The sequence below is a fragment of the Martes martes genome (assembly GCF_963455335.1).
Source record: "Martes martes genome assembly, chromosome: 2".
In the NCBI taxonomy this organism is placed as follows: domain Eukaryota; kingdom Metazoa; phylum Chordata; class Mammalia; order Carnivora; family Mustelidae; genus Martes; species Martes martes.
In genome coordinates this window covers 120,682,774-120,709,189 of record NC_137889.1, presented here as the reverse complement: position 1 = coordinate 120,709,189, position 26,416 = coordinate 120,682,774, and the positions used below count along the sequence as shown (strand labels likewise).

General features: G+C 38.0%; 2 protein-coding genes across 7 annotated transcripts in view; one reads left to right on the top strand and one right to left on the bottom strand.

Moving 5' to 3' along the window:
• AFG2A (AFG2 AAA ATPase homolog A) overlaps positions 1-12,462 on the bottom strand; it is a 337,231-nt gene extending 324,769 nt beyond the window's left edge. For 2 of the 3 annotated variants that reach the window (XM_080796130.1, XM_080796131.1), the window contains exons 1-5: positions 12,242-12,454; positions 7,019-7,140; positions 5,607-5,764; positions 1,331-1,389; positions 78-722 (exon numbers count right to left, since the gene is read on the bottom strand). In XM_080796130.1, the coding sequence (XP_080652256.1) occupies positions 78-722; positions 1,331-1,389; positions 5,607-5,764; positions 7,019-7,140; positions 12,242-12,404 (1,147 nt within the window). In that variant the 5' untranslated portion in view covers positions 12,405-12,454. Of the gene's footprint in view, positions 1-77; positions 723-1,330; positions 1,390-5,606; positions 5,765-7,018; positions 7,141-12,241 lie in introns of all 3 variants that reach the window. The other variant, XM_080796129.1, reaches the window with a different exon arrangement.
• A 317-nt stretch (positions 12,463-12,779) lies between these two features.
• The window catches only part of NUDT6 (nudix hydrolase 6), a 48,089-nt gene continuing 34,452 nt past the window's right edge, over positions 12,780-26,416 (top strand). Inside the window, exons 1-3 of one of the 4 annotated variants that reach the window (XM_080830533.1) lie at positions 12,780-13,076; positions 16,292-16,495; positions 20,444-20,499. In XM_080830533.1, the coding sequence (XP_080686659.1) occupies positions 12,839-13,076; positions 16,292-16,495; positions 20,444-20,499 (498 nt within the window). In that variant the 5' untranslated portion in view covers positions 12,780-12,838. Of the gene's footprint in view, positions 13,910-14,032; positions 14,086-16,291; positions 16,496-20,443; positions 20,500-26,416 lie in introns of those variants that run through there. The other 3 variants (XM_080830534.1, XM_080830535.1, XM_080830536.1) reach the window with 3 other exon arrangements.

The window sequence follows — 26,416 nt, the reverse complement described above, 5'->3', positions numbered from 1 at the left end:
ATTACATAAGTGGAATGTGCCAACTGCTTTTTGTTTGAATTTAATACTTCTGGTGCAATACACTGAAGAAATCATACCATAACTCTTGAAAAGTTCAGGCTGTTTGAGAGGCAATTCGATCATCTCTCTAATCGCTTTCAGCTGACTACTTAAGCCTCCTATCATGCCATAAGTTACTTTGAAGTGGTCCTCTTGCACTTTTGAATTTGTAGGAATCTTTGTAAAATTGACTCTTGTTGTTGAAGATATAAAATAAAAAATATCAGTGTTGCACTTTGTTCCCACACATGCTGACTTTAGCAATCTCTCTTCATTGACAAGTTGCTCATTTTCTCCTCTGGTTGAATTAAAACTACACTTAAGTCCTGTGACTTCCCCTAGTCCACGTCCGCTGCTGTTCCCAGGACTCTGTGTAACATCTGACAAAATGTCACTAGTTTTATCTAACATTTTGTCATCTACTGGTTTGCAGGGAGTACTGCTTGATGTTGGGTCCCGAGGCTCTTCCAGATCTAACTGGCTTAGCTGTAGGGATACATCCAGGGTACTGGTTTCTATGCTGGACTGTTCATAGGCCATTCCCTGGGCATCAGTGTCAGAGTCATTCTGAGGCCTTCTCAATATCATGCCGTCTGTCCCTTTCACTCGCAACACTTGCAGTCTGCATGGTCGTCCATAGAATGTACAATACAGAAAATTGCCTGGTAAAACAATCTTGCCATCTAGAAAATAATTTTTTAAATATATGTGTTAGCATAACTTTTCACCCATTTCATGTTTAAATGCAACTTATTCCATCTGTTAACAAAACTATCTGACTGAAAAGACTAAATCAAAGTGTATTAATAAAATAATTGCCATTAAAAAGGAGACAATTCCCATTTGATAGAGCACTATCTGGAGACAGAAGGACAAGATAATTCTTTAAAATACTCCACACTCAATATATCTAGGATTCTATCAACTATATCAACAAATAGACTGGCATTCCACATCCAATAATAAACGAACCTAAAATGGCACACCTAACTAATACTCCAAGATAACATTTCTCACTGGAAAGAGGAAGAGCTCAAGGGTTAAAAGTATCAGTTCTCCCACTGACTTTATCCATAGATAAGTCAAATATTCTCTTCAATGCTTAAGTGCCAATCTATTAATTGGGGAGAAAAAATTCCTGTCCCAAAAGGGCATTAATTCATTGAGAAGAACACTCCACATTATGTTGAATAAAAGTATGATTTATACAAGACCTCAAAGACACATTACTTTATTTACTGCTATCTTGCTTTTTTACAACTTAAAAAACTATTTAAAATATATGCCTCACCTAGCTTTCTCAGAAGACAACCAGCCAGTTGTTCTTCATTAATGTCCACATTTTTGTCACTATAAAAGGTGGAGGAAATAAAAATCAGAATTAAGTATACCAGAGACTAAATGTAATATAAAATTACGTGTACACGGCTTTACTATAGACCTAGTCAAAGAATAATTTACAAACTGGAAATCGTATCCTAATGATTTAAATCAATGTTCTTTAAAATTTAGAGAACTATCCATTAGTGGATCATGAAATCATTTCAGTCAATCCCATCCAGCATTTTTTTTTGATAGAATACAAAATGTCAAAGTACATCACACATAAAAAGGGAAAATACCGCTTAGAAAAGCATTACTTTCTTATACATACACATCTTACACACACACATCTATATACTCATGTATACAGCTACACACATGTGAGTGCATATGTGCCCTTATCTGTGGATGTATGCATACACTGAATCACAATAAAGTGTATTTTTTATTGTGTGTCATAGCCAAAAAACATTTGAAAAACACTGGCCTAAATTAATCATTCCCTTTCTGAAACTGCCTAGCTTGGAGAAAGGCTTTTATTAATAGCTTACTTTATTTCCTTTCTGTAATTAATAAATTAACTTCAAGGAAAATTAAGAAATTAAGTCCTTTGTAGGGTATTACCTGAAAAGGTAGAGATAAGAAAAAAGGAGAGTAATGGTATAATGGAATTTACTTCTAGAGAAAGGACATACCTTTCTCCAGAAAGGGAAATATGAGAACCCCTTCTCCTACTAACGACTGTCTTCCTAGAAAGCTGCTTGAGTACAAATAGGTATATCTAAAAATCATTACACTTGTAAAGAAACATGTTCTTGGAAAGTTCTCAGAATAAGTGCATTTTTCCTTCTTCCCCACATGCAAGTAGCCCATACCAGCACAGGAGGCCTACAGTTGTGAGCTCTGCCAGAGATCAGTGGAGAAGTAATAGTTTAGCTCAGAAAGAGGTATATTAGCAGACCCATCTAGTCCAAACCTAAGCCTTGTTCTCCAAATACTTGATTAGCAAAAACAAAACCAATATAGTCAACTTCGTTATTTGCAGATTCACTTACTTGCTAAAATTTATTTGTAACCCTAAAATCAATACCAGCAGAGCTTTCCTAGTCATTCATAGACATGCACAGAACAGGCAAAAAAAATTCAAGTCGCTAAGCACTTTCCCAGCTGAAACTGAGAGGCAGGAGGTGTACAGCAAAAAGTCCCAGCTCCTGTACCAGCCAGAGATTTGAATCCCAACGTTGACATCTGTTAGTGAGGTGGCCTCAGGCAAGTCACATAACACTTCTAAACTAGTGCTTCTCTTTTATAAAATAAAAAAGATAAAATCTATCAGAACGAGTTGTTTTAAGATTATAATGTATATAAGATATACATATTTTTGTATATTAAATATGCACCAAATATATTAATGTTATTAATATATTTATAATATACATTAAATATGCACTTAAACAGAAACATGTAACATTAAACATAAACATATATTTCATGTATATGTAAACATACATACCCCTAGGAGAAATGGTTCAGTATTAGCTAATGTAGTGTTCACAGTAATTTTACAGAACATACTACAAATAATGAAAACTGACTGTATATTCATATAAAGGAGAGAGAGAAAAACAGAACAAGGAGGAAATTTCAAATCAAATATATATACAGACTATGTAGGAAACTGTAGCTCCTTAAATGCTTAAATTCACTTGTTTATAAAACTCTGAAACCAGTTATACTTACTTAAACCACTCCTATTTATTAAACTCTGAATAGAAGATACTTGCAAATATGTATAAGAAGAGAGTTTTGCTTTTAAAAAAAGAATGGGTGCAGATAAAATCACTTCCACTAGAAGGAGCTCTAACCTCACTAATAAATCTTTTCAGAAGCAATTGAAGGATTTAATCAGCAGAATAAAATTACTGATTTTTCTTATTGGAAATTAAGTTTCTTATCTAAACTCTGCTGCTGCGTTTAAAACACAAGAGTTTTTTTCAGTAAAATTTTAAAAACCAAGCTTCCACTGCTTTCAGCTTGGGTCATAATCCCAGGGTCCTGGGACTGAGCCCAGCATCAGACTCCCTGCTCAGTGGGGAGCCTGCTTCTCCCTCTCCTTTTGCCGTTCCCCCTACTCATGCTCTCTATCTCCCTCTCTCTCTGATAAATAAATAAAATCTTTAAAAAAAAAAAAGCTTCCTTTTAAAACATACAGTTCCTCTACAGCAGACAATCATTATCACCTAAGACTGCTGCGCCCTCAAGAGGTCACAAAAAAATCATCAAAAAAATCCAGTCAACTGATGACTGCAACCTGCAGCCCTGCCTCAAAACAGTCTAAAGATTAATATTATTTAATCTGAGTAGAACTACTACTTAACCCATATAACAATGGGTAAGTTACTTCTCATGGAGCCCATTTCCTCATCTTTAAGAAAGGGGCAATATGGGCATTTTGAAGGAGGATTAAATGAGAGAAGAGGGAAAAGTGTGTGTGCATGTGTGTGCTCATACACAGCTGGTGCACAACATATGTTCAGTTCTCTTCTCCTCTTTAATTTTATTGTTAAAGTATTATTAATTCCTCTGAAAAAAGTTTCCTGGCTTATAAATACACACACACACACACACACGTATACATGTATACATATATACATATACATATATATATATATATATGCTGAAGCTCAAGCTCGGAATCTACAAAAGTAGCAAAAGAAAACAATAAAATCAAGCTAATGAGGGGTGCCTGAGTGGCTCAGTCGGTTAAGTGTCTGCCTTCAGCTCAGGTCATGATCCCAGCGTCCTAGAATTGAGCCCCAAGTGAGGCTCCCTGCTCAGTGTGGAGTCTGCTTCTCCATCCTACTTTGCCCCACACCCCACCCCCCGGCTTGTGCGCCCGCTCTTTCTCTCAAATAAATAAATGGAATTTTTTTTAAAGATTTTATTTATTTATCTGACAGACAGAGATCACAAATAGGCAGAGGCAGGCAGAGAGAGAGGGGGAAGTAGCTCCCCATCAGGCAGAGAGCCCGACGAGGGGCTCGATCCCAGGACCCCGAGATCATGACCTGAGCCAAAGGCAGAGGCTCAACACACCGGGCCACCCAGGCGCCCCAATAAATAGAATTTTTTAAAAAAATAAGTTAATGATTGTTAAATGTTTTGTGATTCTTGCATATAAATTAAACACATCCCCAAAACCGTTAGTAAGGTAGAATTAAAGTATCAAAAGATTCTTTTTATAAACAAATTATGATAAGACTTACATATGCAAACTGAGTTACAATCCTGTTAGATATAGAGTATCCAAGAGGATGAGTGATAAAGGTTAACTATATTGATAAGGTGATTCAATTAGCCTTTGGTAAAGGACATTTCAAAAACTGATAGAAATAACTATTTCACTGGATTGAATCATCATGGAGTTAAAATATATAATCAGGTACTTTGCTTGAAGATATTTGGTGTTTTTAAAGAGTTATTTATTTGAGAGAGAGCGCGCATGAGCACACGCATGAGTTGTGGGAGAGACTCTTCAAGTGGACTCCTCACTGAGCGGCAGAGCCCGGGGGAGGGTGGGGGGCTCAATCTCATGACCCATGAGATCACAACCTGAGTTGAAACCAAGAGCTGGAGGCTTAACTGACTGAGCCACCCAGCATCCCTGGAACAGTCTTGATTAAAACCTGTTTCTTGCCTATTGACAGTGCTCTACTCCCTCCTTCACAACAGCCCTGATTACACTGTGAAACAAGATGAAAACCATTGTTAAATATTCATTAATACTAACTCCTCTCACCTAAAATATCAGGGCATACTCTAACCACAGGATACCAGAGAGTCTCTAGTCCATATGTTAGGTGGACTCATCTAGCTTGTGCTAATACAGCAGACCATCAGCCACTCACCATGAGGCTATCAAGCACTTAAATGTGGTTGGTCCAAACTGAGATGTGCTACAAGTATAACACACACACTGGATTTTCGAGACTTAGTTTGAAAAGTATCTCATTAATAGTTTTTTATAGTTACTATAAAATAAATTTTATGATAACTAGTTAAATATTAAATAATACTTAAATAATGATTAAATTAAATGTTAACTATTTCATCAATTTCATTTTCCTTCTTAAATGTGACTACCAGAAAATGCAAAATTGCATATGTGGTTCACATTTGTGACTCTTATTCTATTTCTACTAGGCAGCACTGATCCAAAATGTCACCAAAGAAAAGAGCCAAACCTGAGTGCCAGGTCCATTTCCTCAGCCTGTAGCACAGCACCCAACAGAGGCTGGACTTGCATGGCATCACCAACCCTCACGCCCACACTCTTTTGTGCCATTTCACTCAGGCCAACCTTGCCTCCAGGAAATCCTGCCACAGGCCAGGCCGTATAGACCTGCCCAGAACACAGGAAACAAAAACACGAGAAAAGAAATATTCACAGATTATCATTAATTTATAAAGCAGAAAACTAAGCACAGCTAATCATATGGATCTGCAAAACACAGTCCTTAACCCCAAGGAGTTACAACCTGACAAGTTATAAAAAAAAAACTTTCAAGATAAAAATTATATCTTCTTGTGAAGATTAGCAATGATCCCACAGTGAAAATGATTTGAAAATTTGAAAGGTAATTTAGGAAAAGAGACAAAGGCATTAACATGTAATAAATAGAAAATAGGAAAAAATACTAAAGACAAACTAACTGTAAGGTAATCCGGCCTGAAGCATAAAATACATCCAGGAAATAGTGAAGGACCTGGCACAAGAGCTTCATGAGAACCTGGATTTCATCAGAATTAAATGTTAAGGGACAGAAGCAAAGACTTTTAGCTCCAAATAGTGGGCTGAGCTCATATATTTATAGTCTTCCACAAGACACAGCAAAGGCTGTGTCTTTTTTTTCTTTTTAAGAATAATGAAAAGAATGAAAGGTGTGCCATCAGCACAAAACAGCCTTTTTTTTTTTTTTTTTTTTTTTAAGATTAAGAGCAGGAGAGCACAAGCAGGGGGAGTGGCAGGTAGAGAGAGAAGCAGGTTCCCAGCTGAGCAGAGAGCCCAATGTGGAACTCGGTCCCAGGACCCTGGGATCATGACCTGAGCTGAAAGCAGTTGCTTAACCAACTGAGTCACCCAGGCGCCCCAGCACATAACAGATTTCAAATCATTTTCGGAGGACCTCGCTGAATGAGAGTACCCTGGCTAATGAAGGAGCAGAGGAAATGGCAGAGGCAGAGGTTGGCAGCAGGGCAGAACCAGGCGAGGTTCTGGACTTCCAGCCTCAAGTGTGATGAATAGCAGCAAGAACAAACAGCTGAAAACAGGAAGGACAATCAAATATTTGTATACAGAAGAGATGACTTTCATACTCCCAAACAGCATTTCTGTGAAAAAAAAAAAAATAACAGACTGGGGGGAATAGGGCAGATACTATGTGTGTCACTACCTCAGGAAAAAAGGCCTCTCTCTACATTATGACATTTAGGGGCTACTATTCCCAGGAGAGTCACAGATATCAAAGGAAGGAAAAGTTTATATAGATGCAAGGATCTTTTAAAATATAGTTTTTCATTTATTACTGCTTTGTTGAAAATCATGGTAAAAAAATCTCAGATCTTTCTAAATTAAGGAAATGAAAAAGACTCTTACCTCTTGTTTTCCATCCAAACTGGTAAGCAACACTGGTCGACCTATACATATATTTGCAGATTTCATAGTGTTGAGTCCAAGCTGAACAAGGGAATTCTGGAATGTTTTAGGAACTTTGTCATCTACCAAAAGGGAAAGAAAATTATTTTCATACTATTTTATAGCTGAAGTTAAAGCCTGCTTTCTTTTGGTGTAAATAAAAATCTTCTAACCACATAACCAACCACATGAATGCACTTACCATATCCTAGAGAAACCAGTTCCAATTCTCTTTTTTCTTTTTAACAAAAAGACTTAAAACCAAACCTTTTGGAGGGTCCACTGACTGACGATATGAGTGCCAAGTAAAAAAATTTGTCTTAGGTATTAGTTTCCACCCTTTAAGAAAAATAAACTCTAATTTCTTTAAAAACTGAACATACCTGCAATAGTCTTTTCATACTCGCATAGTAACATTTTGTATTACAGATTCTAGTTGAGTCAACTACTGGTATTCAAAGACTTGAGCTGGGAAACTGGCATTTAGTTCTGGAGGGTTAAATTACATTTCCACTTCTGATTCACCTGATACCAGTCAGATATTTTTCTTTTTTAATCCCAAGAATACGTGGGTAAGATAATAGCACAGGTCTTATTCCTTAGGCAAGCACAAACAGACTAAAATGACCATTATTGTTTTCAACTTTTGGCCATGAAGGGGACCCAGCTGGCAACACCTCTGAAAATGATGTGCTAACATGTCCACCCTGCCCCCTCCACTTCCTCAAGGTCCATATTTGATCCTTCCTCTGATTCTTCCAGCACCTTATGCTGCCAAATATTAGCATTTATCATCATAATATACATTTGTTTTATAATCTGACTTTCTCCTAAACCATATGCTGCTTTGGGGCACAAACTGGGTCAAATTCATCTTTGTATCTCCAATGCCCAGGAGTGCATCAAATATAGAAGTTGCATAACAGGGGCGCCTGGGTGGCTGAGCCCTTAAGTGTCTGCCTTTGGCTCAGGCTGTGATCCCAAAGGTCTTGGGGCTGAGCCCCGCATGGGCTTCTTGATCAGCAGGAAGCCTGTTTCTCCCTCTCCCACTCCCCCTGCTTGTTTTCCTTCTCTCGTTGTCTTTCTCTGTTAAATAAACAAAAATCTTTAAAAAAAAATTTTAAAAAGAAGTTACATAATAAATATCCACGAAATCAATGAACATAGTAGGTGACTACACAGTGTTTTTCTTCTCAGCACAAAATCCATGAAACACTTATGAAATTTTAGCCTGTCACAAGCTGTGTTATAAAATTTATTATCAGACACATATACCATAATCATAGTTCTCTAATATTAGTGTTCCTTAATAATAAAAACACAAATACTTTGGAATTTAAAAGGAACAAAGTAAATGAAAGCAAAACCAAGAACCATGTCTCATTTAATTATTTTTTGCCACTACAAAATAACTACCCCATATATATATTTTCCTTCTGTCATCAGCTGAACAAATCTAGGAAAACAAAGCATCTCATGGAGCTAAAATTAACAGTACTGAGCATTTACAAAATAAGCATATTTCATAATATGAAGCTGAAAAGAAATTCAACTTTTCTATGAGCATTAGGCCTCTTACATAGTTTACTCATCAATAACAGCAAAGCATCCTTTTGGTGATCACATAAGGTTCAGTTTCTGCCACTTCTCTCTTCCTAAACCTCAATGAATTACCCTTCCCTCTTGACAAGTACCTCACAGATGTATTCACTCCTTGGCAAGATTCTAGGTTTTCTTCTCTTCCTTCCAGCCTGTCCTGCACATTCACTGTGCACCAGGGTTTGACAAATCACAAGTTCTCTAAATAACTCCACTTCCTCCTTATGAAAATCACATTCAAATTCTCATCACTGGCCTTATTTCCTAACATATCTCCATGTATTTTCTCACAGCATTCAAATCTACTCAAGCTGTATTCCACAGCTGTATTCCTTTCAGCAATCCTCATTGATCCAATACTGTACTTTAAAAATACATCTCAACATCCACTTTCCCCATTGGTTAACTATACATTTATTGAGCACTTCATGTGCCAGATTAGTAAAGGTAATTTCAAACAACCATCAACTCTTCATTGGTTCATCCAGCAAACATTTATTATGTGCCTACTTCACAGCAGATAATATTTTAGGCACTAGGGATACAAAGTGAACAGAAGTGGATGGTCCTAGGCCTCACAGAGCTTACAATCTAATAGGATGAGAGAGTTATTAAACAATCACTTAGTAACTGTGTAATTTTAAACTAAAATTAATACAATGCAAGAATGACTAAGAATGCTGAGAGAGCCTATTATGCCGGAATCTAATTTGGAAGAAACAGAGAATGCTCCTCCAAGGAAGTAATGTTTAAAAATTCAGATCCAAAGGAAGAGTAGGAATTAACAAAACAAAGAGGAAAAGAAAATAATTCCTGGCAAAGAGAACAGCTTGTACAGAGAGGTCTGAACAGAAGGCAGCACAGTCCATCTGAGGGACAAGTATAAGCAAAATGTCAAGAGACAAGAAGAGGCCATGAAGGAAGATCAAGATCTCCCAGGGCAGTAGGCTACACCAAGCAGCAGCTCGTTCTCTCTCCCTCTCATAAGTAAATAAAGCTTTAAAAATAAATAAATAAAATAAAATGTTAAAAAAAAAGAGGAAGAAAAATCCAAGAAAAGATGTACAGCACAATGCTATACAAAGTGTGGTCAGCAAACTATTTGTTCCTGTCATGATGGGGTAAGTACAACAAATAAGGGTTTAGAAACTTTTATTACAACTGGACAGAGTAATCCTACATCTGTTGAATCTAATAAAAATTTCTATTTTTGAACTTATTTTTCTAGTAATTTCTTTTTAATGTATTTTACAAGAGTGCTGTGCTATGACATATCAGTGAGAGAGAGAGAGAGAGAACAAGCTGAACGAGGGGCAAAGGGAGAGGGGAAGCCAGGTTCCCCGCTAAGCAGAGAGCCCGATGCGGGGCTGGATCGCAGGACTCTTAGATCATGACCTGAGCCGAAGGCAGATGCTTAACCGACCCCTACATACCATATTTTAAAAACTTTAGGGGTACATGGATGGCTCAGTCGTTAAGCAGATGCCTTCGGCTCAGGTCATGATCCCAGCATCCTGGGATAGAGCCCTGCATTGGACCCCCTGCTGGGCAGGAAGCCTGCTTCTCCCTCTCCCACCCCTGCTGGTGTTCCCTCTCTCCCTGTGTCTCTTTCTGCCAAATAAATAAATAAATAAAATCTTTAAACACACACACACACACACACACACACACACACACACAAAACTTTACCTACAGAGTTTAAGTAGTATTGGTCTAGAAGGTACCCAAACCAAGATTCAAAAATAGTATAAAGTACAAATATAAATTCAAAAATGATTAGAGTATAGATGGAAAACTCTGGACATTGGATGAACCTGCCCAAAAAAGAAAAAAAAAAGATTTATACAAGGAAAAAGGGGTGTTAGGACTAAGAACTGAGGAACATTTGGCAGCCAAGTAGAAAATGAGCCTGCAAAGGAAACTGAAAATCTACCTACAAACGAAAGGATGGAGAAAAACTAGGAAAGTTTAATGGCACATAGCAAAAATTAAAGTGGGTTTTGTTTTGTTTTGTTTTTTTAAGATTTTATTAGAGTGAGCGAGAGGGTGAGCACAAGCCAGGTGGAGGGGCCAGAGGAGAGAGAGAAGCAGACCTCCCGCTGAGCAGGGAGGCCAATGAGGGGCTTGATCCTATGACCCTGGGATCATAACCTGAGCCAAAGGCAGACACTTAACTGACTGAGCTACCCAGGCACTCCCCAAAATTAAAGTGTTTTAAGAAAAAGGAAATGGCAGACAATGCCAAAAGTTGCTGAGAGGTCAAGTAAGGGAAGTAAAGAACAACTTTCCTTTATATTTATGAACATGGAGATGATCAGTGACCAGGACAGGGGCAGTTTCCATAGAATGATGGGATACTGTCAAAACTTAAACATCAAAATTTTAATAGGCTAAGGAGTAGGTGAGAGATGAGGAGAGAGACTACTCCATTTATGAAACTTGGGAATGAGGTACACCTGGCTGGCTTGGTCAGCAGAGCCTGAGACTCTTGATCTCGGGTTTTGAGTTCAAGTCCAACGTTGGGAGATTACTTAAAAATAAAATCTAAAAAAAAAAAAAGAAAAGAAAAGAAAAAAGAGAAGAAATTTGGAAATGAAAGGATGGAAAGAGGTAGGGTGGTGGTAAGAAGAAAATGTGGAACTTTCGTTTTGATTTAAGATGTAAGAGAAATCGGCAGGTTTAAATTTCAATGGGAAGTATCCAGTTGAAAGAGATTAAATACGCAGGACAGAACAAGTTATCCTCTGATCCTTAAATGAAACTGCAAACACTGTGTTAATTCTAAGATTGTCATTAGGGTGTGCATTAGACATAAAATTCTTGCCCCCAGTTTAGCTGGCGTTCCATTTTTTCAAAGCAATGACACCGTTTCCACACATAGAAGCTTTAACAACTAAATTTTCAGATAAATCCGTTCTCCTAACTCAAGGGACCTCTGACCTAGGATAAAGGCTTTAAAGTCAAATACTGCCTGCCAGTTGGCACCTGTGGAACCCGGAGCCAATCGCATTAACTATTCTTCCTCTCTCAAATAGCTATAATAATACGGCATCCATCTTCTAGGGCTTCTATGAAGGTTAAATGAGATATGTATGTGACATACCCAAACTACTGACAACAATACTATGTAATCGGTAGCTGTTATTAAATACTAGAATCTTTGTAAAAGAACAAATCCTAAAGTCTTTCATTCTTGGAGACACATTAATCTCCCGTAGGAAAGATGTATCCACATCTTTACTGAACTGTTTAGTTTTCTGGTATGTATATCCTATGCTCGTAGCTTTAAGTAATTTTGCAGTTAAATGTGTCGTTAATCTTAAACGAGGAAAAGTTGTTTCAAGTTCAATTTACAAATTCAAAAGAATTTACAAAAGTGATGGCGTGACTTATCCACGGATAAGCCGTTCTGCCTAAATTCTCCAGGCAGGCACGACTTCCGGTGTACAAACTTGCGTGCCACTGTCACACCTCTGTGTCGCCCAATTTTCAAAAGCCTCAGCACCTTAAAGGCGGCATCACCTAAAGGTCTACCTCTTAAGTTGCCGCCCCTCCGCCTCAGGTCTCCCACCCAGAACGCTTTACCCTTTTCTAAGAAGTTGGTCACAACCAGAATCCCGGCCGCTGACGCCGCTCCTGGCCCAGCAGAAGATGCCGAGGGGCCCAAAAGAGAAGAAGCAGAAGAGGGCGAGGTTGAACCATTGTCTGCGCTTTGATTCAGCCGTTTTCTGTTCTTCTTGGAAGACATGATCACAAGGCAGCCTAGGAAAGGGTACCTCAAAGCCGGCTCAACGTGCTCGTGTCTCTGGAAGAAAAACTTCCGGGGCAGAAATCAACGAGACTCCGCCCTCCACCGTAATCCCCCAAGTGGAGCGCAGTACTTCTTCCCGCCTTTCCTATCCCTGAACAAACGTCTGTTGACTTAAACTAGAAAAAGAAAGTGGTGGAAAAGTTTCTCTCTGGCTTTCCTGGAACCGGGCAAATTTCTGAGAGGAGCTGGTGGACAGGACTTCGCGGTTACTTCGGTATAGCGCCGGAAAAAAAAAAAAAAAAAAAAAGTTGTAACGTTAGCACAACTTTCGGCTGGCACTCTTCTAATATTTACGGGAGCGACTTCCGCTCTGGGAACTCAAAGGAAACTTGATTTAAGGGCCGAGCTAATGGTGGGTCGCCAACGCGTAAATGCCGCCTCTAACCAGCGGGAGCTTTCGGCGCGCAGTGCTCCTGCGGATCTGCAGCGCAAGGCTGTTGGCCGGGTACCACGGAACTTCGGGCGGTCCGGGTTGCAGGTGGGACCCCCCCGCCGGAGCGGAAGAACTGCGGGGAGAGCTGGACAGATTCGGGGGCGTCTCGGTGCGCCTGGCACGGCTCGGCGCCTTGGATCGCTTGGACGCCGCCTCATTCCAGAGGCGCTTGCAGGGCAAGTGTGCCTGGGCCATGGGGTTCCCTGGCTCCGTAACCTTTCTAATAAAGGAACCGGGGCCCCCATCCACCTATCACGGTCTCCGTCAATCAAGTACCGAGTCCTAGGGAGAGAGGGCAGGCATGACCCGTACCAATCTCCCCTGTTTCCTTCTTGTGCCCTTTGCTGGGAGGTTTCTGAGACACTTGGTTGAAATTGTAACTATCCCAGACTTGGTGATCGGCAGCCCTAGTTTCTGATAAACTTCCTAGTGTGACCTTCGGCAAGTTCTGTAAACTACTACTTACCCTTCCATAAAACCGGTTATTAACGCATAGGATCGCTGGAGGTTTACGTAGGGTAAATGCATATAAAGTGCTTAGCTCGGCCTCTACCACATACTTAATGCTCAGTAGTGTTAATATTTACCGGAACTTAGTTCTGCGGGGCACTTTGCCCGAGACAAAGCTGTACGGGTGGTGAACAATGAATGGACCAGAGTGGTCATTTTTTTACACCAATTGGGTCAGGCTGACGCATCAAGAACTGGAGTTTGCTAGAGACAAAGCAACAAATCTTTTATGATTAACCAAGGAGGGTAGTGGACGCTTTCAGTCTTCAATAAGAAAACTCTCTGCTTTCCTTGAACTTAAGTCTAAAGATAGGAAAGACAACTTGGATGGAGGCGCTTTCACTTTGAGAGAAGCCGGTGATTTGGGTCGGAGTTTATCAGACTGCCCCTGAAGGTTCTTCTATTCGACTTGAAGGCCTAGCACGGAAATTCAGCATTGGAAAGATCCTGTCACTCAAAGAAAACTTCATAATGAGGAATATGGCAAATGAGCATCTATGTAAATATAATTCAGCTAGTTCATTCTTTAATCATTCTGCTTCCCAAACTACTTGCCTCTTCACCGCATTTTCTCTCCTACTTGTGAATAATTGCTGACTCCAACAGTATCAGTCATAGAAGAATCAAGCGAATGTTCATCCTCTAATATATCTACCGTTGTGTGGGAAGACACAGGTGTTTATTGCACACACTTGTTACTTGTCAGTGGCCAGGTGGTTAAAGCACTTCCTTAGTCTAAAAGGCAAAGCATGGGTGTTGGGTTTAAAGTCACACATCCGGGTTTCAAGTCCCGGGTTCTGACGGGTGCTTAGCCATTAGGCAAACCACCACTAAAAATATTTGCCTCTTAGGTTGCTTAGGTGCATAATGCCAACCCTAATTATTTTACTGGATACATGTGATGATCAAAGATAAATTATAGGAAACTGATTTATAATCTATATAGTGCTATATACTTTTTATAGTTTTTAAATAAAACATTCTATTGCATTTATGAATTCCTTTTGCTAGACACTTAAGAACTTTACAAATATTAATTGATTTAATCCTCATTACAACTCTGAGGTAAATACTGTTACCTTTATTTTAAAGGTGATGGTACTGAGGCTCAGAGATTAATTTCCCTTGGCTCTGGAATCTGTTCTTAATGCATTATGCTGCCTCTAAGAGCTAGTGCAGATTGTTATTAAGTCAAACTAGCTTTTCACTTGATTAGAATGATTAGGGAGGATATGGGAATTTTCTGGGGTCATAGAAATGTTCTGTAATCTTTATTGGAGTGTGTTACACAGGTGTATGTATGTGTCAGAACTCCTTAAATGTACACTTAAGATTTGTGCCTTTTATGTAATTGTACATCAATTTTTAAAAGATTTAAATCAGAGAAAGAGATGGGTGAGAAGGATCTGACTCCATAGTCCCAAATCAAGAAGCTTTTGTGAAAGGCTGTCATGTGTTTGTCACTGTATTAGACCCACTGCCTTTTAAAGAGGTAGAGAACATGGTCCTTAACAGGGAGTCACTACACAGCTGGAGAAGAGAAGAGGAGGAAAAAGAAATTAACCATTAAATGAATAATCAAACCTCCCCACCACCACACACGCACACAATTTGCAAGATTATTGTAAAAGATTAAGTGAGGTGATAGATGGAGAAAATGATCTGAGAATACTGCTGTATTCTTCACCCATAAATTAGGGGCGATAATACTTGCCTTTCAGGCTGTGAGAACTTAACAAGATAATATATATACAGTGTCTGGAACTTAGTGAGGACCAAATGTTGGCATCTTTTTCTTCTGGTTCAATCTTAAGAAATAAGAGAATTTAAAGAAGTCAAAACAGAAAAATCTATGTTCATCTTGGTATTATTTATAAATTAGAAATAATTTATCCAGGAGTAAGAGGTTCATTAAGTCGTTTGGGGGGTACCTATCTGAGGAAAATTATACAGTCATTAAAAATTTATGTTCCTTACAAATTTTAATGACAGCAAAATGTTTATAATAAGTAATAAAAGATATGCTGTAAATTATATATTGTGCGATGTCAATTTCAAAATTATATTCATGGAAAAATGTCAAAATTTAAAATTTTATCTCCGCATGCTAGTAAGATAAGTTTTGATTTTTTCATTATATTTTCTTTTTTTTTTTTTCTAGGACTAGTATACGTTATTAAAAACGTAGAGTTTGGATGCCTGGGTGGCTCAGTGGGTTAAAGCCTCTGCTTTCCGCTCAGGTCATGATCCCAGGGTCCTGGGATCCAGCCCGGCATCGGCATCGGGCTCCCTACTCCGCGGGGAGCTTGCCTCCCTTCCTCTCTCTCTCTGCCTGCCTCTCTGCCTACTTGTGATCTCTGTCTGTCAAATAAATAAATAAAATCTTAAAAAAAAAAAAAAATAGAGCTTTAACCACCTTGAAATTCATAAGCCAAAAAAATTATGACAGAACTCTTAAAGTGTAAGTAGAAGCCCATAAGAGTCATTTATAAAGATTAAAACTAAGGATGTTAAAAGGAACAGCAATTTATTTTGTTTAAATCAAGTTTTTTTGTTCATTCTACAAATATTGAACACCAGTTATGTGCCACGCAGTGTGTCAGGTGATATGAATTACCAACTCTATCCTCAAGGAATTCAGTCTGCTGGAAAAAATCACATAGCAAGGTACTAATTACAATAAAACATAGTTCCTGTGCTGGTGATATAAACAGAGCATTTTAGGATTCCCCTCCCCCAGCCCTTCCTAGCTAACTACGAAGGGAGGTGGATGTTTTAGGATGGCTTTTTGGAAGGGGTTACACCTGAGATGAGTTTTTTATTTCTTCCACTCTTTTCACTGGAAAATGTTTACAGATTTTTATCCTCATCTGCATTTTAGCTGCAATACAGCAGTGGAGATCAGAAGGTAGGATAGCGGTATGGCTGCACATTCCCATCCTCCAAAGCCGATTTATTGCCCCTGCTGCTTCCCTGGGTTTCTGCTTTCACCATGCAGAATCGGATTCATCCACGCTGACACTGTGGCTGGGAGAGGGACCCAGCAGATTACCAGGATATGCTACACATCAAGTAGGAGTTGCAGGTCAGTTTCAAACTAACAGTAAAATTGACCTTTTAGAGGTTTTGCCCGATTTTTTCTTACAGCTAATTGGTATTTTATTCATGTGTAATGAACAGCTTGATCTTTGGGATTATTAAGGAATGCTTTAAACAGATGAAGTTTGTCTTACGAATCAGCAGAGGGCAGCACACCCAAGCAAGTTTGGTGTTTAGTTTTCCAGAGGGTAATTTTGAACATTTTTACATACGTATTTGAACTTCAGTACTCAAATATTAACACTGAATTAGGATCAGGACTAAGTCATTATGGTAAAACATATTAGTACTAATTATATAAGTGTGTTAAGTACAAGATAACTTTTAGGTGAAATTTAAGGTAAGGGAAAGCAGACTTTTTATTTGGGTATTACTTCTTAAGGATATTTACATTAAGTTATGGTGTGAAACAGTTGTTTAAGATACACAATTTAAGTATATTACGGACTTTTCAAGCCACTGATTAACTCCAAAGATGTGGTCTTGAGAAATTTGTTCCAGGTTAAGACTGGAGTTCTCAGGTTGTAGGGTGCATCAAAATCACCTGGAGGACTTGCTGAAAATACCCTGCTGGGCCCCACATCTAAGAGTTTCTGATTCAGTTGGTGTGGGATGTTGCCAGAAAATTTGCATTTCTAATAAATTCTTAGCTGCTACTGCTAATGTTAATTCTGGTCCCTGGACCATCGTTTGAGAACCAGGGCTAAGAAAATTCTTAGACTTCCAGGAAAAGTGAAATAGTAAAGACTCCTTATGACTTAAGTGAAAGCAGTATTATATGTAAGCTAGTAACTTAACCAGTAATTTTATTTGCCTTCATACAACTTACATGCATTTTCAAAGGTAGTTTGCGCCTTTGAGGTTAAAAAGAAGTTGTTCAAGGATGCCTAATGTTTTCTGTATCCATGATCTCACTCACTTTTAACAAATAGAGACATAGAAATTTCCATTCTGCTCTACTTCAAAAGACTACTTGGCAATTTGATGACACCTTCACACTTCATTAGAAAGTCATGCAATTATCAATTCATTGGTACAGACTTTTAAATCAGAATTTTAAATCCAGTTATTACTACAGAATTAGTAGTATATGCATAAAGAGTATACTATGAAGCCCTTGTTTGTAACTAAATATTGTAGTATGTATTATAGATAAAACACACCGTAGGAGTTCAGGCAATGAGAGATCTGGAATTTGAACAGTCTTGAAGTATAACTAGGATATGAAGTGGCTATTAGAGGTGGCAATGAAATCATATAAGAAATTGTTTTGGAAAGGTATAGCATTTTTTAGGTGAAGAGAAAATAATTGACATTTATTGTTCTGAGCAACAGGAGGTAGGTCTAGCAGATGAACATACCACCACAAAATACACCACCCTGGCATATTGATTATTTTGAGCTGGAGAAACACTAGATACAGGAAGGGTTCTCTTTTTTTTTTTTTTTTTTTTTTAACCTGAAAGCAGGGCATACATTTTTGTACCAGGAAGAGGAGACATTCTTATGGAAGATGACGAGCTGACACCAAGTCGAGTCTAACAAATAAACCTTATTAAAATAACCCTTGTATCACTAATTTCCCCCCATATATGTCTTAGTCATTTTCCCACTGTTTACCTCCCTTATCCCAACCCCCTTTTTCTTTTGTCTTGGCTCCATAATTCATTGCTCTTTGTTAAAATGATATATATATGCCCCTGGGCTTAACCACTTTTTTGGGATTTTCACTCCTTTTAATCATCTTCCATCACCACCCAGTCCATGTAAATATAATAAATTAAAAAATAGGTATTTTTTTTCTCCATTAATCTGACAGAAGACATTCTGTCAGCCCAGTTCACAGCCCTAGATACATAACCTAAGTGGGTAGAGGAAAAATCTTTCCTCCCCTACACTGGAATGAAGTGAGCTATGGTTTTGTTACTGTTCTTCAGACACAGCGAGCTTGTATCTGCCTCAGAGCTTTCACACCTATTGGCTCTTCTTCCTGTAATGCTCTTTGCCAGGGCTTTATCTAGCTCTTTAGAGCTGAAGTTTCTCCTCCAACATCTCAAAAGTCTCCTGACCTTCCTGTCTAAAATACAGTCCTCCTGCATGCCAATCTCGTCATTCGTGGCCCCTTTATCCAGGTCTGTTTTTCTATATAGCACCCATGACAATTTAAAATTATGCCATGTACTTAATTTCCCCCACAATAATATAAACTCTGTGACAGAAGGTATTCTGTCTTTTCCACCACTGTGTTGTCAGGTTCAAGACAGTGTCTGGCATAAAGTAGATAAATATTTCTCGAATGATTAGATAGCTCTTCAAGTGGAAACTCAAGTCCCCAGAGAGCACAGTTGTTTAGGGAAGGGACACTGTTGCATAGTGAGAATACCAGCTCAGAATCCAGAAAGTTTTAGGGCTGTGTGAACCTAGGCACTAAAAATGATATTACTCACATGAGTATTGTGAGGAATACCTGAGATAATGTACATAAAGCACTTAGCACAGTACCTGACTTATCATAATAAAATAATCTCTCTTTAATTCCTGATCTCTTTGTGTTTATTTACCTTTTAAGTTGTGACCAGCAGGGGTCGCTCTCATGCTTTAGCTTTGCTGGTTTTGTCTTTGAAGTATTTTGCTCTTGTTTATAATCATTAGGGAAAATTGCAATTTGAGTAATCACAAGTTATTAAAAATTAAGAGTAGGCTTCCTTGGCATTTCTTTGGCATTCTAACCCTTATAAAGTCCAGTTAAATTATAGTTTATTCTTTCTAATGGAAGCCAGCATTAATGTTAATTATATCTCACTTAGTGGTTTTCCTTTTTTTAAACACTAAAATGTGCAGTTTTCATTTCAGAGAAATTTGTTCTTCCTTGTGTTATATATACCTATACCTTTCTGTATTTTATTTCTACATAGCATTGTCTCCTCATGTTCTATATAATTTGTTTTCTATTTGTTTGTTACCTTCTCATCCACACACCAGAATGTAAGCCCACTGAGGATAGGAAATTTTGTTTTGTTTACCACTATATCTCTAGCACCTCGATAAATGCCTGACATATAAAAGGGGTCAATTACTATATAGGGAACCCATATGTATTATATATAGGAACTCAATATTATAAGGGTGTGTAGAATATATCTTTTTAATAATATTTCCTCATATTATGTAAATATAAATATTTTTAAATTATAGCATTTAAAGGAGTTAATACAAATCATTAAGGTATCATTTATATTTCTGACTGAGGATTGTCAAAAAACGAATAAACCTTCTTTATTTGAGTCCCTAACATCTAGCCAAATGTGTAGTATGCTTGGCAGTGTGTATATTGAATGAATAAATGAAAGAATTAGAACTTAGGACATATATAAAATAAATAATTATCCCAAAGCAACATATTGGTATGTTATAAAAGTCATATACACATATGATAAAAAGAAATACATATATGTAAGTGGCTTCAGGGAAATCCTGAACTGAATATTGAGATATTTGAGACTTAGATTATCAGGGGCACAACCCATGTTCTATACAAGGAATAAAAATGAGAATGGAAAAGTCACTTCATTTATTCAATAAATGTTTTTAAGCACTTAAGATATGACATTAAAATAAATGCTACGGAAGGATAGATTAATTTCTTTAACTATGTACCATCAAGAATAGATGATCTAGAGAAGAAGCTTATGGAACTGGTTATCCTACAATTTAGCATATGCTAAAACCATCATTCGTATTCCAGGGTGTTAAAAGAACCTGAGTAACTGAGCAGTTTATTGCTGGAGAGATTTTAAAAGTGTCCATGGATGAGGTAGTAATTGATCTAGGCCTTCCAGGATGGGTACGATTTTGATGACCACAGACAGGCATATGGGAGGAGTCCAAGGTGAAAGAAATATTTCTCAATTATCTTTTACTTTTCCCCCAACAGGAGCTGTATTTGATGAAAATACTGGAAAAATATTGGTTGTACAAGATCGAAACAAAGTAAGTTGCTTCTGCTTTTAAAAAATTTTTTTTAATTTTAGTTTAATTAACCTACCGTGTTGTATTAGTTTTAGGTGTGCAATATGGTGATTCAGCAGTTCTGTATTTTCTCAGTGTTCATCACGTAAGTGTACTCTTAATTCCCTTCCTCTGTTTTACCCATCCCCACACCTACCTCCCCTCTGGTAACCACCAGTTTATTCTATATAGTTAAGAATCTGTTGTTTTATTTGCCTCTTTTTTCCTTCAACCATCTGTTTTGTTTAAGTTGCTTCTGCTTTGCAAACTGCTTTCTAAATGTTCAGTTCTCTCTAGAGGAAAATAAAATACAGAAATTTTTATGTGTTCAAGGAATTACAGAAAGATACTTTAAAAGTTCTTTCTAAGCAGTTGTGGATCAGGATATTTTTTTAATTCAAAAAATACCTATGGAGAACTTGAAAATGTCAGGATAACCTCATGTTCCTCACTATTATATTATGGCTACAGAAAAATTACAAATGGCTATATTTAGGTGGGAAGACAACTGTGTTTCTCACAGACTGACAAGGTATTCTTCCATTCATTAAGCATTCAGTAAGCTCCCATTCTGAGCCAGGCGATGAGAATAAAAGATTATTAAAACAGTTTCCCTCATGTCCTGCAGTTTACTACCTATTTGGGAAAGCAGTCATGCAACAGACAGTAACAATCACTTTGCCTTTAGAAAACCCCTGAAGACTTCTCAGAGGAGATAACATTCAAACTGGGTCTTGAAGAATGAATAGGAGCTTACCAGGCCAAAAAAAAGGGCAGGGGGAGTGGGAGAGAGAAAAACAGGAAAATTAAACGGCACATAAAAAGGCACAGAGAATTTACAACATGGTATCTCAGTTTGTTCAAGCTACTATAACAAAAATACCATAGACTGGGTGGCTTAAACAACCACCATTTATTTCTTATCTAGAGGCTGCAACAAGTTCAGGATCCTACCAGATTCAGTGTCTGGTTGGTCCCTCTTCCCAGTTCATAGATGTTCATCTTCTCAGTGTCCTCACATGGCAGAAGGGACAACAGTTCTCTCTGGGGTCTCTTTTTAGGAACACTATTCCCATTCGTGAAGACTCCACTCTCATGACATCATCACCTCATGATATCACACTGGGGATTAGGATTTCAACATGTGAATTTGGGTCCATTCCATATAGTGTATAAATGATGGTTAAGAATTTCATTGTGGCTAGAAGTATAGGGAGTGGTAAAATATTTGATTTGAGTGGTAGATTAAGAACAGAATATAAAGAGCCTTGTACAACAAAATAAGTCTAGGCAACCAGAAGCAACAAAAACTTTTAAGAGAAGTACCATGGTTAGCATCAGATGTTTTCATACTTAGGACTGAAAGTGAAAGAGAATAATTATTTTGATACTTTCTGAGACTTCAGTAATATTGACAGACAGAGTCAAACATTTTGCCTCAATATATATGCTCTTAAATTTTAAACTAAATATTTGTAACAATATCTAAAAGTATTCAGAATTGCTATCTAAAAAGCATGTTCATATTTATAAGGAACTTTCGAAGTTTTAGTTAAGGCAGGATCTCTGACTCGAACTAAGATTGTCAATAAATATTTTGAGTACCTGAAGTAATATTGTGCCTAGCCTTCAAGAACTTTTACTATTTATTTATTTTTTTTAATATTAACATACACTGTATTATTAGTTTCAGAGGTAGAATTGAGTGATTCATCAGATGCATGCAACACCCCGTGCTCATTACTTAAGTGCCCTCCGTAATGTCTATCACTCAGTTAATCTATCCCCTGCCCACCTCCCGTCTAGCATTATTCAGTTTGTTTCCTATAATTAAGTCTCTTAGGATTTGTTTCTCTCTGATTCTGTCTTGTTTTATTTTTCCTTCCCTTCCTTTATGTTTGTCTCTTTTGTTTCTTAAATTCCACATATGAGTGAAGTCCACATATGACTGAAGTGGCAAGATTTCATTCTTTTTGATGGCTGAGTGATATATATATACCACATCTTCTTAATCCATTCTTCTGCTGATGGACATCTGGGCTCTTCCCATAGTTTGGCTATTGTGGACATTGCTGCTATAAACATTGGAGTGTATGTGCCCCTTTGAATCACTATGTTTGTATACTTTGGGTAAACACCTAGTAGTGCACTTGTTGGGTCATAGGACAGCTCTATTTTTACTTTTTGAGGAACCTCCATACTGTTTTCCAGGGTGGCTGCACCAGTTTGTATTCCCACCAGCAATGCAAGAGGGTTCCACTTTGTCCATATCCTTGGCAACATCTGTTGTTTCCTAAGTTTTTTTTATTTTAGCCATTCTGACCTATATGATGAGGTGGTATCTCACTGTGGTTTTGATTTGTATTTCCGTGATACCAGGTAATATTGAGTATTTTTTTCATGTGTCTATTGGCCATTCAGATGTCTTATTTGGAGAAGTGTCTGTGCATGTCTTCTGCCCATTTCTTGATTGGATATTTTGTTTTTTGGGTGTTGATAGGTTCTTCGAAGATTTTGTTTAGTAGTCCTTTATCTGAGAAAACATTTGCAAATACCTTCTCCCAATCCGTAGGTTGCCCTTGTTTCCTTGTAGATTGTCTACTTATGATCTATCTGTTGCTGTGAGTGGGGTGTTAAAGTCCCCTACTATTATTGTATTATTATCTTTATGTTTCTTTAGTTTTGTTATTAGTTGGTTTATATATTTGGCTGCTCCCAAGTTAGGGGCAGAAATATTCACAATTGTTAGATCTTGTTGTATAGACACTTCTGTTATGATATGGTGTCCTTCTTCATCTCTTACTACAGTCTTTGGTCTAAAATCTGGTTTGTCTGATCTAAGGATTGCTACTCCAGCTTTCTTTTGGTATCCATTAGCATGATAAATGGTTCTCCACCCCTACACTTTCAATCTGGAGGTATCTTTGGTCTAAAATTAGTCTCTTGTAGTCTCTTGTATATCATTGGGTCTTGTTTTTTATTCAATCTGATACCTTATGTCTTTTGATTAGAGCATTTAGTATACTTATAATCAGAGTAATTATTGAAAGATATGAATTTAGTGCCATTGTATTATCTGTAAAGTTGCTGTTTCTGTAGATTCCTTCTGTTCCTGTCTGATCTTTGTTATCTTTGGGCCCTCTCTTTGCTCAAAGGATCCCTTTTAATATTTCTTGCAGAGCTGATTTAGTGTTCATGAATTTCTTTAGTTTTTGTTTGTCCTGGAAACTCTTTATTTCTCTTCTATTCCTAATGACAGCCTTTCTGGATAAAGTATTCTTGGTTGCATATTTTCCCCATTTAGCACAATGAATATATCATGCCAGTCCTTTCTGGCCTGCCAAGTCTCTGTGGACAGGTCTGCTGCCAACCTTATGTTTCTATCCGTGTAGGTTAAGGACCTCTTGTCCTGAGTGGCTTTTAGGATTTTCTCTTTATCTCTGAAATATACAACCTTCAGTATTAATATTTAATGGTTTTGACCTATTTTTGTTGATATTTGGAGGAGGAGGTTCTCTGTGCCTCCTGGACTTGGATGCCTGTTTCCTTCCCGGATTAGGGAAGGTCTCAGCTATAACTTGTTTGTTTTTGTTTTTGTTTTTTTAAGATTTTATTTGGTCATTTGAGAGAGAGATAGAGAATACAAGCTGGGAGGAAGGGTAGAGGAAAAGGGAAAAGCAGGTTTCCCACTGAGCAAGGAGCCCCATGTGGGACTTGATCCCAGGACCCTGGGACCATGACCTGAGCTGAAGGTAGATGCCCAACCAGCTGAGCCACCCAGGTGCCCCTATAATTTGTTCAAACAACCTTCTGCCTCTCTTTCTCACTCTTCATCTTCTGGGACCCCTATTATCCAGATATAATTTCTCTTTATGGTGCCACAGATTTCTCCAAGTCTCCCTTCATGATCCAGTAGTTGTTTTTCTCTTTTTTTTAGCTTCCTTATTTTCCATCATTTTGTCTTCTATATCACTGACTCTCTCTTCTGCCTCATTTATCCTCCCTGTTAGAGCTTCCATTTGTGACTGCATCTAGGTAATAGCATTTTTAATTTTGGCCTGATAAGATTTTAGTTCTTCTATTTCTACAGTAAGAGATTGTCTAGTTCTTCTATGGTTTTTTTTTTTCAAGCCCAGCTGGTATTTTTATCGTCGTTATTTTGAATTCTAATTCTCACATTTTGTTTTTATCCATATTGGATACTACCTCCTTTCTTTTGGGGTGAGTTTCTCCCTCTGTAATTATGTCTGGAAAAGAATAGAAGAAAGAGAAAGAAGAGACAAAAATAACAACACCAGAAAAATACAAACAAAACAAACCAGAAGAAAACAAAAACAAAACAAAATAACGGAAAAAATCAAACAAAAAATGAAACAGGACAAAACACTTAACTAGATCCTTGCTGTATTTTGGTCTGTTTGTTAAAAGAAACTAGATCTCAAAATCGGAAAGAAAGGAAAAGTTTTATATATATACAAAAATAAAATAAAATGAAAGGAAAGGAAACCAAAAATTTTTTAAATGTACATCGTATATATATAAAAATAAAAATTTAAAAAGAATAAAAAATTGAAAAAATAAAATAGCTGAAAAAAAAAACCTGAAAGACTAAAGAATAATATGAAAAAACTATACACTGTTTATCCCAAGAGTGAAGTTTTGCAGTTCTCTCTGTAAACTTGGCTTGTTAGTTGTTCCTCCTGGCCCTCTGGGGGAGGGGCCTGTTGCACTGATTCTCAAGTGTCCTTGCCCTTGTAGAATTACGCTTCCCTTGTGATGCAGCCAGGATCAGCCTCAGCCTCAGCTCAGGCTCACTATATGGCCCTGTTTTTCTCCCTGAAGGCATTCAACACCAATGGGGGAATGAAAATGGTGGCACCCTGCTCTCTAGCCCCGGAGCTTAAAGTTTGCACTCCCCACTCTTCAGTGAGCCCTCACAGAAAAGCAATCACTCTTGTCTCCCTGGTTTCCATTCGAACTTTGTATTTACCTAGTATGTGACTGAGCATTTTTATCTGAGGCATGTAACCCAGGTTCCAGTCTCCAAACTTTACGGACTCCTGTGCGCAAACCCATGCCATTCCTCCCAGAGGAGGGATGGAGTCTTCCTCCACTTCTGCCTTTTCCTGGGCCCCTGCCTGGAGAGTAGTCACAAGACCATGCAGTGGTTCACAGTTTATGGCAACACAGAGTAGAGATTTGGTGCCTAGACTCACTGTCTTCAGCTGGTTTACCCACTCCAGTGCATGAGAAATCTGCCACACTCAGGCACCCCATACTTCTTGTGAACCCGGGGATCCTGAGACCCCACTCTCCAACCTGGGATTCTGCCCCACTTTGCCCCCTGAGCACCTTTAAGCCAGGGACATTCCCCCATTGCACCTGACTTCTAAAAGTTGCAATTTTGCATTTCACTGCTTATAATACTTTGTGGTAGCCTTTTAAGCAAGCTCCCTCCTCTCCTCTGTATCTTCCAGTATATCACTCCAGATTCACATCTCTGCACCTCCTATCTTCCAAAAAGTGCTTGCTTTTCTATTTGTAGGATTGTAGCAATTCTTTCCTCTGATCTCCAATTGATTTCACAAGTGTTCAGAATGATTTGGTAACTATTTAGCTGAATTCCAGGGACCAGACAAAATTAGGGTCTCCTACCCCTCTGTCATCTTAACTCTTCCCTCTCTTTAGTACGTTTTATATTTGAGTTGGACCATTTGATGGGAATGACTGGAGAGTAGTAAGCTGAATGAGTGGTACAAGTGGGGCCTCATTATAAGGGGGCCTGGGAGCCTGTCAGAGGAGTTTAGATTTGACATAGAACTAGTAACTCTTGAGGATTATGACTGAGATGGCAAAGTAATGAAGAAGATATATGGCAAACATTAAATTAGTAATAATA